The sequence below is a fragment of the Saccostrea cucullata genome, unplaced genomic scaffold, assembly GCF_032062105.1.
Source record: "Saccostrea cucullata isolate Sc308-1 unplaced genomic scaffold, CSIRO_AGI_Scuc_v1 ctg111, whole genome shotgun sequence".
NCBI classification, from domain to species: domain Eukaryota; kingdom Metazoa; phylum Mollusca; class Bivalvia; order Ostreida; family Ostreidae; genus Saccostrea; species Saccostrea cuccullata.
The window spans coordinates 286,090-304,960 of record NW_026936933.1 but is presented as its reverse complement, the minus strand read 5'-3'; the positions used below and the strand labels follow the sequence as shown (position 1 = coordinate 304,960).

Sequence of the window (18,871 nt, the reverse complement as noted above, 5' to 3'; positions counted from 1 at the left end):
AAAAAATAGGATGGGTTGAATTATCTATTTAAAATAAATAATATAAATAAAATGTTTAAAGAGCAAGAGCCATCTTATTCATAAAATAGCGCTGTACTTATATCAATTAATAAACTATCAACCTCTTTCCCATTTCTTATATCAAAATAATGTAGACACTTGGAGCTTTCATTTTCTATTATAAAATTTCGTTTTGAGAATTAAGCTATTGATAACCAGGTTTGTGAAATTGCAATATTCTTGAAATTAGCATGGAAAACATGCATATTTGACTACCTTCAGAAAAGAATTAAAATATGAGTACAGCCCAAGACCCAAAAATAAAACGTTTTTTGATCTTCAGAAACAGAGCTTTCATTATGTATTTGCATATTCTGGATCAGAGGTTGCGCTCTATATGAAATATGGGGAAAATGACGCATTTTTTTGATGCCATAATGCATTGACTAGATGGGAAATTACGTCACGAATAATAGATACGTGGTCACCAACACTCCAAGTGATAAATACTGCATTTGCAACCTAAACTGATCGGTTTTGATTTTTCAGAAATTCTCAGGGACAAAAAAAGCCCCAAGTGGCTCTTGCTCTTTATTTAGTGAATGAATGTGGGTCAAGTAACCTGTTTCATAGACGGTGTATTTACGATTTCCATGACTGGAGGTAGGTGAATTTACATGCATATGGAATAATGTCAATAAATTAGAACAATTATAAAAATAAAACACTTTCTACTTCCTGTCTCAATAAAAAAGAATTTTTGAATTTAGTCCATCTCCCTTCCAAGAGAGAGAGAGAGAGAAAGAGAGAGAGCACATGCTGAATACAATATAAATAGCAATTTGGCCATAAAATCTTTGTTAAGTTAGCAGGATGAATAAATTTAACTGCCTGTTTTATTTTACAGTGACATAATCCCTTATATTACTTACAATGCTATTCACCATTTTGCTTTAGAAAGTTTGGGAAAACAGAGTACCTGTGACGTTGTATTTTGAAAGATGTCGTTGATATGTATTGGTATGTATTTTCGTTCTTCCTGAGTTATTTCTTCATGAAATCTGCTTCTGCGATCTACAGATATGGTCTACATTTAAAACTGACATTTTCTTAAATTCTGAAGCATATAATTATTCCAAGATAAATTAATACCCTGTTTAAATTAAAAGGTTCCAAAATGTAGGCGAGAACTGAGAGTTAGCATGCGTATTTCTTTGAGGAATTCATTGGGTAATTTTTATGATTAATAAGATGCACAGAAGAATTTGCTTTAAAGAAAATATTATAAAGAAGCTAAATAAATGTACTTCTAAAGTATGACTTTTGGGCTAAAAAAAAAAGAACACTTCAAAAAATTGAATTTTATTTGCTTTGCAAATACAACAAACATAATTTACATTCGAGAAAGTGTATGGGAAACTTATCCATTTTTTTTTTCAGTGTCTTTTTCTGTTACAGTTTCTAGTCTTGGAAGATTCTCTTCTACCTAATAACACAGTAATTGATAAAAACTCATCAGAAATATTCATGTTTACATGCTGTTGATATGCCATATTCAATACGTCAAAAACATGATCTAAGTCACCATTATATAGTTATGATCACTTTTCTCACTGTGTTATCAGCTGTCATAGATTAGAACATCTTTCTTGTACTGCAGTTCCCCAAACTTCTTCTGTAGTTCTTTTTCTCTCTCCATTTGTCTCTGTACATCTTCTGTCAGGGACTGAAAAACAAAATTATAGGAAACTTTAAGCTTCTGTAGAGAGTGCAAAATCCCCAACCCAACCCAAATCCATTTAATACCCTTTTTTAAATTCAGATGCAAATATTTAAATCTTGATTATCTAATATTAGCCTAATGCTTAATTTTTTTTTTAATCCACTTCACAATTCTTAAGGTTTTTTCACTGGAGACCAATAGGCCTTGAAGGTTTTAAGGATCCTTTCCTATTTAAATATTTCTACTTCATGGTCAAAAAGATCCTTCTTGAATATTTCCAAACACACTTTGATTCTCTTTTGTGGCTCCATTCTCTCTCTGATGATTTAATTTGAACAAACGAGAATCTTCTCAATGTTGGTTTGCTTTAATGTTAGTTTCAACTATTCCAACAATATCCTAAACCTATAACTTTTTTGAAAAACAAACCTCCATTCTCTTTGGTATGGCTCCGATTTCGTGTTTTCTGAGATCCTCGAACGTTTTATATTCCACGTAGGTCTGTTCTATCTGCTCTGTCAGGTCATTAAGCTGTTTCATCAAGCCTTGGGACCGAGACTATAAACAAAACAAAATTTTCATTAATAGTACAAATTGTAAAATCATCTCCAAGCTTTCAATCACCTTAAGTATGTCAATAATTGTTTTTATCTACAATTATCTGTTAACAGTACAAAATAAATTCATTATAAAATATTCATTTTTAGATATTTTCAGGTCCTTCTGGATTCTCTGCTACTTTTTCCCCCAAAACAAAAATGAAAAGGTTGATCCATGACGGTTGATTAGGAAAAAATACACAAATTAATGCTGTTAAATCACTTATTTTGTGTAGATTTATAGTTGCAAGAACAGACTCGTGATGTCTGTGTTATCTGCAAAATTTAAAAAGTTTCACAAACATAACAACCCCACACTTCTTCATCCATGAAATCCACTACCCATGAACCAATAAATTTTCCCCAAACCATGAAAATTTGATCCAACAAAAGTGTGTTGTTTTACAGTACATGGAAACATCTCTTTTGTTAGCCATCATGCAAAAACGAAACCCCACCTGATAGCCTCCTAGTAAAATTTTCAGCTTCTTCTCCAGCTTGGCAGCTTGTTTGGCGTCTTTGGTCATACTGTTTCTGTTTCCCTACAAGAATTATCACATATATTGTAAAGATATTCTAACCACGAAAACCAAATGTGAAACTTTTCCTTTGTAAGCTTTTTTCTATACAGTGATGAGCCTCAGAATTTCATAATGCCAGTATACATATGACAGTCAGAGAACAAGAGTTGACATATCGAATAAATCCATTTTAGATTACCATACAGATTTTATGAACTTCCTTTAATATCCTGAATCAAATCAATATTGCTAATGATTACCTCCAGTCGTTTCTCCAGTGACTCGATCCTGTCCTTTTTGCTGGCTAAGTTGGCCCTGGTGTAGCGGTTCTGGGAGGGGAGGTAGAGGACCTGGGAGTAACACTCGTCCCACACCTGGGAGTAGGACTCCAGAGACAGCTCCCCGTGGTTCATCCCCGTCTTAACCACCCCCATCTCTTTCTTTAACAGGTTCCTGGCCTACAGTATTTAAAATTCAATTCAAATATTTCTTTTTAAAGTAATACATAACATGTCTCATGTGTTTTTTTTTCATCGATCTGCCATTGTGCTAAATGTAATGCAAAGCAATAGACAAAGATTTAATGAATGAAAATCAGTTTTGCTATAATACCTGATGATAGACATAAATTCTTTACATGAAAAGAACTATTTTATGCTTAAATAAACTGCTTGTTCAATGTTTCCCAATAAACACAAATTGTATTTGATAGGATTTTAGTGCTGTGTCAGGGCAGAACCCTAGAAAAAATTTATTTTTGTGTCTGTGTCAAAAAAAGTGAGATTTTCATAAATATTCATTTTCAAACCTCCATCATCACCCTATACAATTTTTTGTCCACCCCTTACCTCCTCTAGATCCTCCTCTGTGTATTTGTCATAGGGATGTTGCTGTAGATAAGCCAGATGCTGGGCCTGTGATGTCATGTTTTTCTGGTTCTTCTTGCCTGGTCCCATCCCTAGCTGGCCAGGTGTAGGGCTGTGTACAGCGTCGTAATGCTGCATGGTCAACATCTCTCGCTTAATCAGCTCCTCTGCCTGAAAAATTAATAAAAATATCCAGACTGTTTAAAAATTTCTAATGCAAGTACATGCAGTTTTCATACATAAAATGTACAAAAATACATAAATATGAAGGAAATGCAGCCATAAGGTATAATTGGAATATTTGGGAAGATTTTAGGTTAAGTTTTTTAAAAAGCAAAACATTTAGAGATACAGAAGAATAATCACCTATTGCACATGGAAATTAACTGAAAATTTGCTTAGGAAAGGATGATGCTTAAAGTAATTTGTGTACGTGGTTGCAACAGAATCATTTGCAAAGAATTCCTAAATTTGAAAGGCTCACGTCTTTTTCATAAAATTTAAGCTTTATTATATTTCTAAATTACTGTATACAAGAAAATTTCGCCCGTTTTATTTTCGCCCCTTTTGCCTTACCCTCATTTGGACAACTCTAAAACAGATCAAAGTCATATAATCGGTATAATTTCTTAAACAAAACTATGACTGGGCAAATTTAAAAGGGAGAAAATTGTTTGCAAGTGTTAAGGACATTGGCAACGTTTCTGGATTTTGTATAGAATTTTTCAAGAACTTTTGAACAGGTTTAATGGTACCAAACATGTTCAATTCTGGTCCTTTTTACCCATCAAGCCAGTCTTTCTTTAAAGATTTTGTCAAATCAATGTTTTTACAATTCTCAATGCATTTCCTATGTAAAATGTTGATAAAATGGTCCTATTAATATTATTTTTAACCATAAGATTTTTCTAAATTTCATAAAGTTTACACATAAAATACATTGTTGAATCTTCATTTCCTGTCACAAACATATACTTTGGCTCAAATTGCAATTATAGAAACAAAACACAGCAATATCAGCACTGTTCCTTGATTTTGAGTTAAGTCCCTTAACGTCTAATTATTATTTATAATGACCAAGAGACTGGTTGTTTGTTTCTATACTGTAATTTACTTTATTTGAAAGGAACTGTCATTAAACATTTTTGCAAGAATTTATTATTAACTTTTAATGATGCCTCATTCACATAATCTATAGAATCGTTCTCATCTGGTCTACCTAGCTATCACCACTTTCAGCATAATTATGTCACTTCTTTGCACTTCCCACCATACATTTATTTTAAATTATGACCTGTTGACTGTCTGGCCCTCAGCTCAATGTAAACAAACCCATCTCTGCTATTTTTTTTTTATTATTGTAGAGTTGAATATATCAGATAAAACACACACATGTGCTTTTGTTTACCTCTCAATCTGTAACACACGCTTTATTGGTTTTCACCGCCTAGAGAATTTCATACGGGAGATCACTCTCAATGACTATTTTTATAAATGAAAAAACCTGGGTATAAACCTTTTTTCTCCGGAAACCCTGCGTTGCCAATGACCTTAAACGGCAAAAATAACGGGGTTAAAATAACCTTTTTTATTTAAATTGCCTGTGATTAGCCCTACCTTCTGTAGTTCATTAAGGGGTGGGTCACCAGGACCTGTGACTCTGAGGATGTTTTTGTTTACGTCTGAGGGGCGTGGCAGATCTCTCTGTACTGACTGGGATCTAAGTCGCATCTCCTTCTGACCTGTTAATAAAAGAACAGGTTAGTAAGATGTTCTTGACTGCAAGAACTCTGTTTCAGCATTGTACTTGACAAAATTGCTTAATGTAAGGAAAAAATAAACAAGGAGTTTCAATACAAATTAAATTACTTTGTATTTAATTCATTATAATAAATTGTTCTTGAAAGGTCATATTTTCATACAGCCTTCAGATATCAGAACAATTAAATAAAGATCATAGTGCTGCCATTAAGATCCCTATTCTTAAAATAAACATATCCCTAAATACCAGTTCACAATCAACATTAATTTTTTTACAGCTCACATTCCTGAGTACCTGGAAAACAGCTTCATATGATAATATTGACGGTCATAAATAAAGATAATCTAATAAACCCACGTTTAGCTAATTGTTCTGCCTCTGACTGTTCGTCGACATCAGCCTGGTCTGCTATGAAGTCCTCCCCTTCGTTGGTTTCATCCATGTCTTCTCCTAGGTCCTCCACCACAATCTCGTAATCATTTTTAGGGCGGGGCAAACTAGCCAGACCCTGGCGGAGCTGATCTTTCATGTCCCTCTGTAAAGGTAAAAATGATTGGCTGCATTTTATTTTTATCAACAAGACAAACTCTTATTACAAAGTGTGATTATTCCAAAAGTTTGGAAATTGTCTGATTTCTGATTTGTATCAATATTGATACAGGTGATATCACCTTCATGTTTTACCATCCAAGATTGAAAATTCTATTAGAAGGATTTCTTTTTTTACATCAATAAAATATCTCCTCTTTATTTATTTTTTTCCCCAAAAAGGGCATATTTGTCTATTGAAAAAAAATTTGAAAAGAAGGTTTTTCTACTAAATATGAATTCCTGTTAAAAATTTAAAATTCTGATTTCAGAAATAAATCTACAAATATTTATTCATTCTTAAGATGTGAGAATTAAGGGAAAATCCCTACAGGAAAAGTCTTCCTTCTTTTTTTCCCTTTGACGGTAATAAGTGTTATGGATTATAATTACCTGATAGTATTTTTCATTGACAGCAGCATCAAAGTCTTCCTCCTGGTTAATGTTCAGTTTGTCCCTCATTGGGGTTCTCAGGGGGGTCTGGCCAGCCACCCCCATCCTGGGGGTCATTCCACGGGGGGTCATACCGGTACCTAATGAATATGGTGAAGAATTTTAAATCTATGTTTAATAACCAATGTTACCAATCAAAGGTAAATCATTAAACTGCAATAAAAATATCTAACCAAATATTTTTCTAATTACTTCATGACCAGTCTAAACAGAAAATTTATATATGTGGGTTAATAAAATCCTATTTGTGTTTAGAATCAATAAGATATTGCTACATTCATTTTCCATCAACTTACTGTATATACAGGTTTACTTCATGTAATAAATAAAGTGCTTACCTTGTCCCCCTGGGGTGTGCATGGGGGTTCCCAGGACAGTGTTGGGGGTCTGTGCCACAGCATGTTTGGGGGTCACTCCACCAAAGTCTGACTCGTGAAGTGGAGTGTTGAGTCCACCTTTCAGTGGAGTATCCACCACACTTAATGCCATCAAATTCTGAGCTTCCTACATTTGAAACATGCCATGTTTTTATTAATGAACCACTGCAACTTACAATATTACCTTTATCATAACTAACCTAAAGATTTTTTTTTCTCAGAAACCCAATAAACCCTTGCACTACAAATGAGGCCTGAACACCTGAATTGTCCCTTTCAATGAATTTTTTCACAAATGATGTAGGATATACCCCTGATCATTACGAAGAAGAGGGAAGGCAACACAAATTATCTTCAATTTTTCTTAATTCAAACTCTTGAATACCATGTACAACTTTTCTTTATGCAAAATTTAATCTAATTCCAATCAACAATCTTAATTTTTTTTTCTCAGCCCGAGCAAGTTCTACATTATGATATTAAGAGCCATTCTCTGTAATGATTTGAAATTTTATATAGGAGCTGTGGCACGCATAGTCTCAGAATTTCTCCAAACTTTCTATGATAAAAGTCATTGATACCCTAAACTGAAATCAGGCAAAAATTGGTTGCTATGTTTTATAGTTACTATGGCAACGTGTCTTAAAGTTCGAAAAATGGCATTTTTTAACATGTTTAGAGCCCCATAGTTAACATTTGCAGCAAAGCAAACAATTGGCAATGACTGTTTCCAAAAGTTGAAGGTCAGATGTCTCAAATGCATGATAAACATGTTTGGTAAATCAACTATTACATACGTTACTATGGTAACAAAGTATTCAAAAGTAAAAAAAAATATTCATTGAATTGAATAAAGTCATACACGTAAAAATAAAAAGCAATTATAGGATGAAATGTGACCAAATAATAGAAAAAAGAACCTTGAAACATATACCAAGAACAAAATAGGATATTTCATTTTGGTTGGCAATGGTTGCCAAGGTTTTTATACCACAGAGAGCCTTCAAAGTAAAACTCTGTGTGTTTAAATCTGATCCTATCTTTTTAAAAAAGCACATTTCCTCATAACTAATGATCAATTTTATAAGATGTTGGTGTGTTCCAAGTTTTCCCATTTGAAAAAATTCAGGTTAGATTCTTTAAATAGAGCGTTGCTATGGAAATAAGCAGAAAATATATGCTTAAAAACCTGAAAAATATTTTCTTTCCTTGGATACGTCCCCTTAAATGTAGATTCCCAAAAATTTTATGATTGATATTTATTAACAGCTAACTTGACTTTTAATTTTGACTATCATCCAATCTCTAAGTGGATGCAAGAAGTTGGCACACAGGGTTTAATATTGATATAAAGTTCACAAAATCGAACATTTCCCGTCTTGGTAACCATAGCAACAGTGTTGTTTTATTCATCAAATTTTATCAATATATGATATTCAACTTCAGTTTTAACAGATAAGTACTATTCAAGCTGAGTCCTTTAATTTGTTCCTGATTAATGGCAATTTAATTCTTAATGCAGCGAAATATAATTCACTTTTAAGCACTGGTACTTTGTTTCCATGGTAACACTGCAAAGTAGCAATTATACCCAATTTTTCTAATGGTTTTGGTGTTGCAAGGTCCTAAGGATGCATATTTGCCAGTCTTGAATTTTCATGTTTTTCCTCAAGACAGTAGCATTAACCCAATCTTAGTTACTGGTTTTGCATGGTTACACTGTGTTACCATGGCAACCATAAAAGTTATTTATAGAATAATATTGCTTATACTTATATACTTAAGGTCAAACATTTTCATTGTTTTTCTTAAGTCGTTGATTGAGTTTGAGCATGTAACACCTACCATTAGTGAATACGGAGTGTTTTTCAGCATATTTCAGCATTTTAAATGTATTCCAAATGTACCCTTGGTTACCACTTACTTAGAGATATATTCTTAACAGTTTCTTTACAGTATAAGTGACATCAAGGTGTCATGTTTTTGTGAGAATGGTTTGTTTGCTTTTTCTAGTTTTTATTAAGCCACAGTGAAGATTTAAAGTGGCTGAAAATATCGATTTTTCAATTTTTTCCGGCTGTTGCCATAGCAACCGAGACATATAGCAACAAAATTTTGTTTGATATTTGTTTCTGGTGTCAAATACTAAGCATGGGTGAGGTTTCATCAAAATCGATGACCATGCGTGGCAAGAAGTTTAAGTGGTTACAGAGAATGGCTATTAAACTGTAGTAGTACAAGGTGTCATTCAATATGTGTATGAGTGTTACCTGTAGAACGGTATCCTGTAAGGCTGGGGTGCGGGGGGTCCTGAGGTTGGCCACACCCTGGGTGACATTGTAGTCCTGTAACAGAGCCTGACTGGCCACATTACCTCCCCCAGATTCCTCTGCCTGCTGGCGAGCGTACTCACTGGTCTGACCTACTTTTACTACCTGTTAAATATTGAAGCTTATGATTAGATAAACCTGTTCATATATTTAAAATTAAAGCCGGTTTTGTAAGAATTTTTTGCTGATTTTTACCCATTTGCTCTTGAAATGAAATAGCTGACTTAATGGTTTGGTTTTCAATGTATGCATTCATGTAAATTTCAGAAAGAAGTAATGCGAGCTTTTAACAATTATTGGCAATTTCAATACATCATTCGTACTGTCTAAACAGAGCCTTTTCTTAAAAAGAAGTACATCAGATATATGCAACTTTTGAAACTACACAAAACGTATCACTGTATGATATCTACCTCTTCCAGCTCTTGGTCAGAGATTTGTGGAGCTGGTAACACAAGCTTGCTTCTCTTCTTCACTGGTTCTTGGAAACTAAAAAAAAATATGAATTTATATGAATATAAAAATATAAATTTATTCTACATGTATGTATCAATTTTTTAATCATTTTCTTAACAAGAATTCGAGAAGCTGTAGAAGAGTTTTAATGTTAACTTTTTGGAATACTTTTGAAGTTTCATATCTCGAATCTCAGTATCTTGATTACCAAAGACATGTAAAAAAGAGCTGGAAGTCATAACTACATTTTCTAAATGCAATTTATCTTCAGTATCACAGATATTCATTTTGTCCTCAGCCCATTCAATTCAAAGATACAAAGGTTTAAAACTATATTATTGTTTTTCTTTTCTCCTTACTTGCTCTGACTTGCTATTGCTCCTGGTAAATCGTTTTCTTTTCTCTTTTTCTGTTTCTGTTTGTCCTTCTTTCTTTCTCTCTGTAATAAAACATCAAATGATCTATATTTACTGCAAGTATAACTTTTAAAACTTAAATACCATTATCAAATATTTGAACAGCTTTTCACATTTATCCTACAATACTGGAATAATTTAAGGGGAAAAAAGATACGAATTTTGATACAGAAAGTTTCCATATCTAAAAACTTGCCAAAATTAACAGATATCAAATCACTCTTTTATGAAGAGACCTTTGTTCTAGAAAGTTTTTTTTTTTTAAAAATCTGTATCTTGGGTAAAACTTGTAACTCATGTATTACATATTAAAAAGATGTATTTAGGGATCTTAACACTCCTCCCCCTAATAAAAACACTGTTTCTAAACAGGAAATGATAATATTACCTCTTCCTTGTCACTTCTGCGTTCTCCTTCTAAATTCTGCTGACGTAATCTTTTGAAGTTTGGTTCCTCTGCCACGTATACCTCCTCAGATGTGTCATAGAACCCTGTAAAGAACAAACAATACCATCAAGTTTGTGTTTGGCAATAGTACAGCTGCTTTTCAACCTTCATTTACTAATGACTATGTTAGAATATGTGTCATTGTGATGTAGGCAGCCAAGGTTATACAGTATATATAAACTAATTTTTCAGCCTATCAAAAAATGTGTTACAACAGGAATTAAACTAGAACTGTCCAAACGGGACAAAATACTGTAAACCAACTTTTATTCGCGACGACCTAATTTTCGCAATTTACCGGGAGTAAACTAGTTCACGACGATTAATTTTCACGATCAAGCCTTTTTTGAACTGTTTTTAATAGAAAAGAGACTTTAAGGACCCATTCACGGCAAGAAATATTCGCGATGACAAGACACTCGCGAACCTTGCGAAAATTTCTCGCACGCGAATAGAAGTTGGTTTAAAGAACCCCCCGCTGGGTTTTTCAGAAGTAAGTTTTTCCATAATAAAGATATGTATCTTATGAATTATGAAATTTTTCTTCCAATGACCTTGAAGTTCCCCAAATGAACTTGGGTCAAGGTCATGACACACCCTTAGGTCATGGGCAATCTTTGTGTGGAGTAGTAGATTCTAATGTCCCTCTGTAAGAAAGATATGGACCAGACACGTTTGCACAGACAGACGAACGGACGGACAGATAGACAGACGGACAAGGTGATTCCTATATACCCCCCAAACTTCGTTTGCGGGGGGTATTATTATATATTTATAAATATTTATACACATAACATACATTTAAGCATATTTCAGAACATTTTGAAAACATCAAATTTATGGTGTACATGTATAATAAAACTAAATCAATCCACTATAAAGCACACTTATAGCAAACACCCTTCTTATAGCCAAGTGATTTTTATTCCCTGTGAGTTTAAAACTTATTGTGAAGCTAATGGATATGCATGTAATAAATTATGTTTATACCACAGTAGAATTTGGCCCTCCTTTCACTATAACTTTTATAAATATTAAGTAATCAATAAAAAAGTCAACAGTTTACTCTGACAGTGTGTACAGAAATATTACAAGCATAAGCTTGTAAGTTAGAATGCTTGCAAAGAAATCAATTATTTCGAGTTATGATGAGATACCTGGTGCAGGTTTCTTCTCGAATGGGATTTCAGCATTGTAATCTACTCCTCTTCTTCTTTTCTTCTGTTTCTTTATTCTAGATTTACAAAACAATAGTTTTAAATAGTAAATGACCAAGAGGCCTACTGACCTTATTATATAATATGAAAAGTCTAGGCTTATTTTTAAGATCATTAAAAAATCACACTTTACCTGGCAAATATTATTCAGATTTTCTATTTGAATATATTTAAGTCCATGAAAAATATCTGACACTGATTTGTGAAAAAAGTTTGTGTTATTTATCCTGAAAGAATTTCTTTTCTTGTTTAATCAACAAAAGCACAGTCAAGTCAATATTACACATACTCAATGCCTGCTGCACGCAATTCTCGTCTTTTCTGTAGAGCTGCAAGTCGTCTGAAATATTTTACATAAAATTAAAATATGTATACCATTCAACAGTCAACTGTGATACGCTCATATTTGATCATTCAGAGTAGTATGCTTTATGTCTTTTTAATCCTGAAATATTTAAAAGTAATGATAGTCTATCATAAAATATTTAAGAGTATGTTGAAATTTTTTTTTTCTGATAATACACTGTTAATATTAATTTTCAGATAAACATGAAACAAAGTAGTTTCTCAATTAGCATTTATTTCAAAGGTACTGTTATCAGATATGTACAAGACCTAATAACTAAATACAGGTAAGCAATTTTGATGACAAAAGCCCTAAAGATAATCACAGTAAGGGTGTATTCCAAATTTTTCTTGTAAAGTACTACTTATAAATTTCATTTTTCAAGTTTACTGTACTATATAGTAACTTTCACATAGATTTCCTGAAAATTGACAAATATTTTGTGGTACCTGGCTTCTTCTAACTGTTTTTCTCTGGCTTTCCTCTTTGCCTTTTTTCCTTGTGTGTTGGCTAAACGAGCTCTGGCTTCTGACAGCATTTCAAGTTCTACAAGGGAAAAAAAATCAATACACAAGGACCCCAGGAGAGAAATTATTGTAGACTGAACTGTGAAGTAGGTGGGGTGGTGTAAGGGAAGTAGGGGGGAAGGGAGGTGTTTACATTCTCTGCTACCAAGTTCCTGGTCATCCAAATACTGTAAAATCACATATTTTCATGGGGTAAAATTTTCATGGTCTGAGTAAAAACTCTTGGTTCATGGGGATTTGAATTCCTGGATGAAGAATGTAACATTTTACATTTCGTGGTGAACATGAATTCGTGGGTCTCTTCATACCTCGAAAACGACAAAAATTAAACCCCATCGAAAATCTGTGATTTCATGATTTCAAAGTAGCTCTGTACAATGCAGGGAACTAATTTTGTTAAATAAAGCAGAATAAGCAAAATAAGCATTAACATCCGTTTTAAAAACAACATTACCAGGATCAGCATAAGCAAGCAAACGATAAAACTAAAACTGACCTATTTAAAATCAGCATTTACCTACTAGCATCATAAAATAGATGAGGTTTTCTTCAGTAAAAAATTGAAACCATAGGATGAAAGTTTTAAAATTATTAATACATAGTGAGATATCATGAAAAAAAATTATATAAGACACTTTTATTGCTTAAACGATATTAATGAACTTCAATTGTCTACTTCTGGTAGCATGATGCTACTTCCAGTAGCATTGACCTAATTATAAAACAGCAACCGGATGAGGATTACTAGCAGCAAGTAAAGGAAGCATTCAAATCAGCATTGATGCTGTAACAAAATTTATTTAGTTCCCTGCACTGTAGCTTAATAATGGTAGGATTTCAATTCAACTGGACAACTTCAAAAAGATACAACAAGAAACTAACGTTTTTTATTCATAAGGTTAACAGATTAAAGTATACAAAGAATAAAGTTATATATTAAAAAAATCTCTCTACATGCATGAAAAATTCATCAAGGCATAATTATATATATATATATACATTTATAGAGACATATATAAACAATTCTTCCATGCATGTAGGCAAAAAAGTATATTTTCATTTATTTACCGATTGCTTGACATCCGAAAAATTGTCAGTACTTCATTTTTTTTCCCTTTAAGTTTATTTCTGTATAAATACTTTTAATTTATAAACACCTTTTTACTTATAATAAAAAAGTCTATATTGAACAAATAACAGAGATACCATTCAATATCAGAAATACATACAAATACTATTAATGTAAAATTTTCAACAGGTTTCAAAAATAAGCATCAAGAGGATTCAGTAAGATATGTACACATGCAGCAAAGAAATTTATCTTTTATTACCATCTTCATCCATATCAATGGGATCTGGTTTGGCGGGCTTGGTCTCGGGATTAGGATCAATTTCTCCAGGCTTCAGTTTCCTGGGATCCCCTTCACTGTCATCTCTGTTTTGAGCTTTGTCTCTGTGTGTAGATTAATGTACAATTAATTCTCTGTCAAAATGTTTTCTCAAAAGAAGATTTTTTTTCATAATATGTCTATTACTTTTTGAATATTCATATGAAATAAATGTTTTCTGCAAAGGCAAGAGAATAAAATAAAATGGAAATAAGAGGCCTTACGATACTCAGAAAAATTAACTACATTATTACAGTTGAGATTTGCTATCTCAAGAACCAATAACTCAAATTGTATAGATATGTCAAAGGGAAGTCCCAATCACTTTCTGTTAAGTATTTTTACCCTCAAAATCTCAAACCCTTTGACATCTTGAAAGTTTTCTCCTCAACCCAACTTTGAGATAGCAAGGTTTGACAGTAAAATGTAGAATACTTACAGCAGATATTCGTAATGTTCTAAACACTGTGCTGCTGTTCGCCCCACTATGGGCGCTATGGTTCTCCACTGTGTGGGCATCAACTTGGCCAAATGTAACAACTTTTCTTCTTCTTCTCGACTCCATTCTGTTTTCTTGATACTGGGGTCCAGCCACTCAAACCTGTTGAAAAATAATCCAGAAATGTTGACAGTGTGACCATTAGGACGAGCTCAGGGCAGGTACTTATTCATATTCTTTAGCAAACGTGGAAACTTTCTATACACTTTATCGTATGAAACCTGAGCACCAAACACATAACTTACACCATTTCATAAAGATTCAAAGTCTTACCATCGTGCTTTACACTGTTTGGCAGATTTCCTATGAAGTAAAGAAGCGATTCTGGCCCACTGATTCTTGCCATATTTCATTACAGCTGCTTTTAATATTTCATCCTGTCAAAATATCAGAAATTCGGGTATAAAAGTATCAACTAAGTTTATTAATAAACAAAAATGTGATTAATTTTTAGAACAAATTCGAGACAATGTTTTTATTTTGCGCTTAGTAAATTAACAACGATTTTTTAAACATACTTTTCTTCTTTTTCCAATTTTTAACTTACCTCTGTGTTTCTCCAGACACCACCTTTAATCATTATACGCGGCATCTTGATTGCTTTGCTGTATATTCAACAATAAAAAAAAAATTTGGTCACTTCTGAAAAATAAACAATATGGAGATTAGCCTCGATTTGGATTAAACGACCTCGGTACGTATGCGCACCAGGGGAATTCGGTGCTCAAATGTTTCGGTCCCCCGGTGCTAATGAAAAAGCCTAAAATATTTCTGTTTTCCGTTTTAGACACATTATTGTTTAGAATAAAATTAATTTTAGTAATAATAGGCACCTACATGTATATAGTTCCCTGAAAAAAACACTGCAATAATGATTCTTATCTTCAATGTCCACTTTAAGTCCAAAAAATAATAGTGATGGTTCCTAGCTGTTACCCAACCTATCTTATTTTTTTTAAACCCATCCTAAAGTTTCTTTCTTTATTTATTTTTTTTTTTAGTTTTGGAAAAAATTGGATTTTGAGGAACACCGTGTTTCAAAACTGAAACAAAAAATATATTCAAACGGTATTTAATGAACAGTTTGTTTTAAATTATGAACTTTCATTTACAAAATTGCACATCAAAAGACATGCATGAAATTTAGTTTTACAAGATGAAATTAAACTGACCTGTGTTTTATTTTATTTTATTGGTTTTGTATATTAAGATTATATCCCCCCCCCCCCCAAAAAAAAAAAAATACCGTTGAAAAAACATAAAATTAAAAATAATAATAATTTTCTTTCCTATTGTGGGCGGATTTATATATATTGAATATATTTATTAAAGTTTTTCATTTTTAACTACGTTTCTAAAATAATTGAACGATGTCTTTGAGATTAAAGTTGGGTTAGTTTGTGTGCGCAGGTGGATTGAGTTGGTGAACACTTTCTTTGATTTACTATTGGTTAAGAATTTTCATTGGCTGTTTTCATAATGAACCATCAAATCAGATTGTTCCTTTTGTATTATAAGCTAGCCAAATCTAAATTCAAATCACTGCAGATCGGGCGCCCTGATTAGACACTTCCACCTCGCACAAGGTATTTTATTATATATTTATAACTTTAAATTACAATTTTTCTTAGTAAATGAACGACTAAGATTATCAGTAATAAAGTTTAATATGTATTTACTTGTCATACGTAATGCATTACTATGTATAAATTGTATATATTTACATGTACTTATATTTTTTTGTAGAATCACCTTATATGTTACGAAAATAAATATAGAAACCTACAACATCTTTATTTCACTTGGTCACAAATGGCGTCGCCGGTATTCACAGTCAAGGTGATTCTTGTGTGAGCGAGAATGTCTACAGGATTTAGTGAGCAGTCATCGGTAAAAACAACTCACCTGTGAAATTCCAGTACTACCGTTATTTTGATCGACGTAACAGCGAACTATGACGACAAAGAAATTAAAACAACAAATCAAGACTCTGCAAAAAGAACTCGACAAACGCATAGATGAGGAAAATGAAGAATATACCAGACCCAAAACTACCTATTTAACGCCAGTCCGAAATGTACCAAAATTCAGCGGAAGTGAAGAAAAAGACGAAATTCATGTCGACGACTGGATAGAAGAGGTTGAACATGTTATTGATAGCTGTCGTATGAATAGAGAGGAGAGTATCGATTTCATTTATTCAAATTTAACTGGATCAGCAAAAGAAGAAATAAAATACAGATCATATGAAGAAAGAAACAATCCAACCAAAGTTTTGCACATTTTGAGTGAGACATTCGGAAACAAAGAAGGAATAACAGTTCTACAGAGAAATTTCTTTGAGCGGAAACAGATGGAGGGAGAATCTTTACGGGAATATAGCTACGCATTGATGAACCTCTTAAAGAAAATAACAACGAAAAACACAGATGTTATTCCCAATCCTGATCTTACTCTTTGTGAGCAATTTGCGCAAAATGTGATTGATATTTCATTACGCCGAGAATTGAAACGACTCATTCGACGACAACCAAAGATGCATTTTCTAGACTTCCGCGACGAGGCAATTTTATTCTCAGAAGAAGAAGAAAAACCCCGGACAAAGTGTTCGACAGAAAAGCATTCTACAGAAAAGTCAGTGACGGAATCTACTAAGTCGGTCGAGAAAACTACTCACGAAATTGACAAGTGCCTAGAACTCATTAAACGACAAGAACAAAACATCGACAATCTAACGAAACTATTAGAACAACAGACTGTGTCAAAACCTAAAGAGCAATACAGATCATCATATCCACAATTTGTGTCAAAATCTGAAGGGCAGTACCAATCATCATATCCTCCATTACGCCGCCGATGCTTCAACTGTAACAGCGAGAATCATCTCAGAAGAGACTGTCCACGCAACTATCAGCAGTCGGGAAAATAGATCCTACTGATGAGCAGAGTCCGACATCAGTGGGAAATAAAGAGGACTCTAACTGTGTCAATCGTATTCTCGGTCCAAGCCCTACAGTCAACCTAAAACTATTTGGCATAGAAATAAACTGTTTGTTAGACACTGGATCAATGGTGACAACGATTACGGAAAGTTTTTATAGAGATAACATTGAAACAATATGCAAAAACATTAAAAATGATGTAAAATTAAATCTAAAAGCAGCAAATGGAATTTCTATTCCGTATATAGGATACATAGAAGCAGACGTTGAGTGTATGGGAAATATTATTAAAGATCGCGGCATATTGATAATTAAGGATCCAGAAGATACAGTGACAAGTAAACGTAAACATAATGTCCCAGGAATTCTAGGAATGAATATTATTGGACAGTGTAGAGACATTTTTATTCAAAGGCATGGAAATTATTACCATGAAAAAGTGTCTGAAATATCCAACAATTCAAAAGTGAAGTCAGCATTCCGAGTTTGTGATCAGGAAAATAGAAGTGTATATGGATTTGCAAAACTGTCTGCACGACATCCCGTTAGAATTCCGGCCAATTCTGTTATTGTTATCAACGCGACTGGGCCACCGATACCTGGGAGTTACTCAGCCGTAGCAGAACCATTGTCCTATAGCGAACACCTGCAAGACAGCATTGTGATAGTTCGGACATTCGTTCAAGTGATCAAGGGTCATTTCTACCTGCGGTTAGCTAACATCAGTGATTCCGACGTCTGGATTTCACCTCGAACACGCATAGCTGTATTATCTAGAGCAGAAGAAGTAGTCAACGAGAACAGTGATCCTATACAATTCTCTAACTGTGGTTCAGTACAGGAAATATTTGTGCAGTGTAATACAACTGAATCTGTTACCGAACATTCATGTGACCCAAATTTCCGTATTCCTGTTGATTTAAACAACGTAGATGCGACAGACCAAGAGAAACGGAACATACAAAAGTTATTCTACAAATATCAAGATGTATTTTCGCAATCGGATTTAGATACGGGATTTACGGATACAGTGAAACACAGCATTCTACTGACAGATGAAGTGCCCGTTAACTTACCTTACAGACGAATTCCACCGACCCAGTTCCAAGAAGTGAAACAACATATTAGAGAACTTCTACACAAAAATATCATCAAAGAAAGTACCAGTGCATATGCATCACCAATTGTGATTGTTCGCAAAAAGAACGGCGACTTACGACTATGTGTAGACTATAGGAAATTAAATTCAAAAACAATCAAAGATGCGTACCCTCTTCCACGGGTTGAAGAATCATTTGACACACTGTGCGGATCTCGTTATTTCTCGACTATGGATTTAACTTCGGGATATAACCAAGTGGCAGTTGAAGAGAAGGACAAGCATAAGACCGCATTTACAACACCGTTTGGGCT

The 18,871-nt window shown here is 33.4% G+C and overlaps 2 protein-coding genes across 2 annotated transcripts in view; one reads left to right on the top strand and one right to left on the bottom strand.

Moving 5' to 3' along the window:
- LOC134246897 (uncharacterized) overlaps positions 1-18,871 on the top strand; it is a 211,539-nt gene that overhangs the window by 25,149 nt on the left and 167,519 nt on the right. The window lies entirely within an intron of this gene.
- On the bottom strand, positions 1,351-15,215 carry LOC134246890 (cell division cycle 5-like protein). Its single transcript, XM_062729232.1, has 20 exons — positions 15,064-15,215; positions 14,790-14,893; positions 14,457-14,618; positions 13,961-14,082; positions 12,552-12,648; positions 12,046-12,096; positions 11,697-11,773; positions 10,480-10,583; positions 10,035-10,114; positions 9,633-9,708; positions 9,160-9,324; positions 6,851-7,016; positions 6,453-6,592; positions 5,829-6,006; positions 5,327-5,451; positions 3,692-3,880; positions 3,104-3,301; positions 2,781-2,864; positions 2,153-2,281; positions 1,351-1,726 (listed from the first exon to the last, which is right to left on the bottom strand). Exons 1-20 carry the CDS (start codon positions 15,106-15,108, stop codon positions 1,622-1,624), a joined length of 2,397 nt encoding a protein of 798 aa, XP_062585216.1. The 5' UTR covers positions 15,109-15,215; the 3' UTR covers positions 1,351-1,621.

Coding starts and splice junctions, on each gene's coding strand:
- LOC134246890 (XM_062729232.1), bottom strand. CDS start 15,108: ATGCCGCGTATAATGATTAAAGGTGGTGTCTGGAGAAACACAGAG. Junction 10,584..11,696: donor CGAGAAGAAACCTGCACCAG/GTATCTCATCAT, acceptor TGTTCTTTACAG/GGTTCTATGACACATCTGAG. Junction 2,282..2,780: donor TTTTACTAGGAGGCTATCAG/GTGGGGTTTCGT, acceptor TTTTGTTTATAG/TCTCGGTCCCAAGGCTTGAT.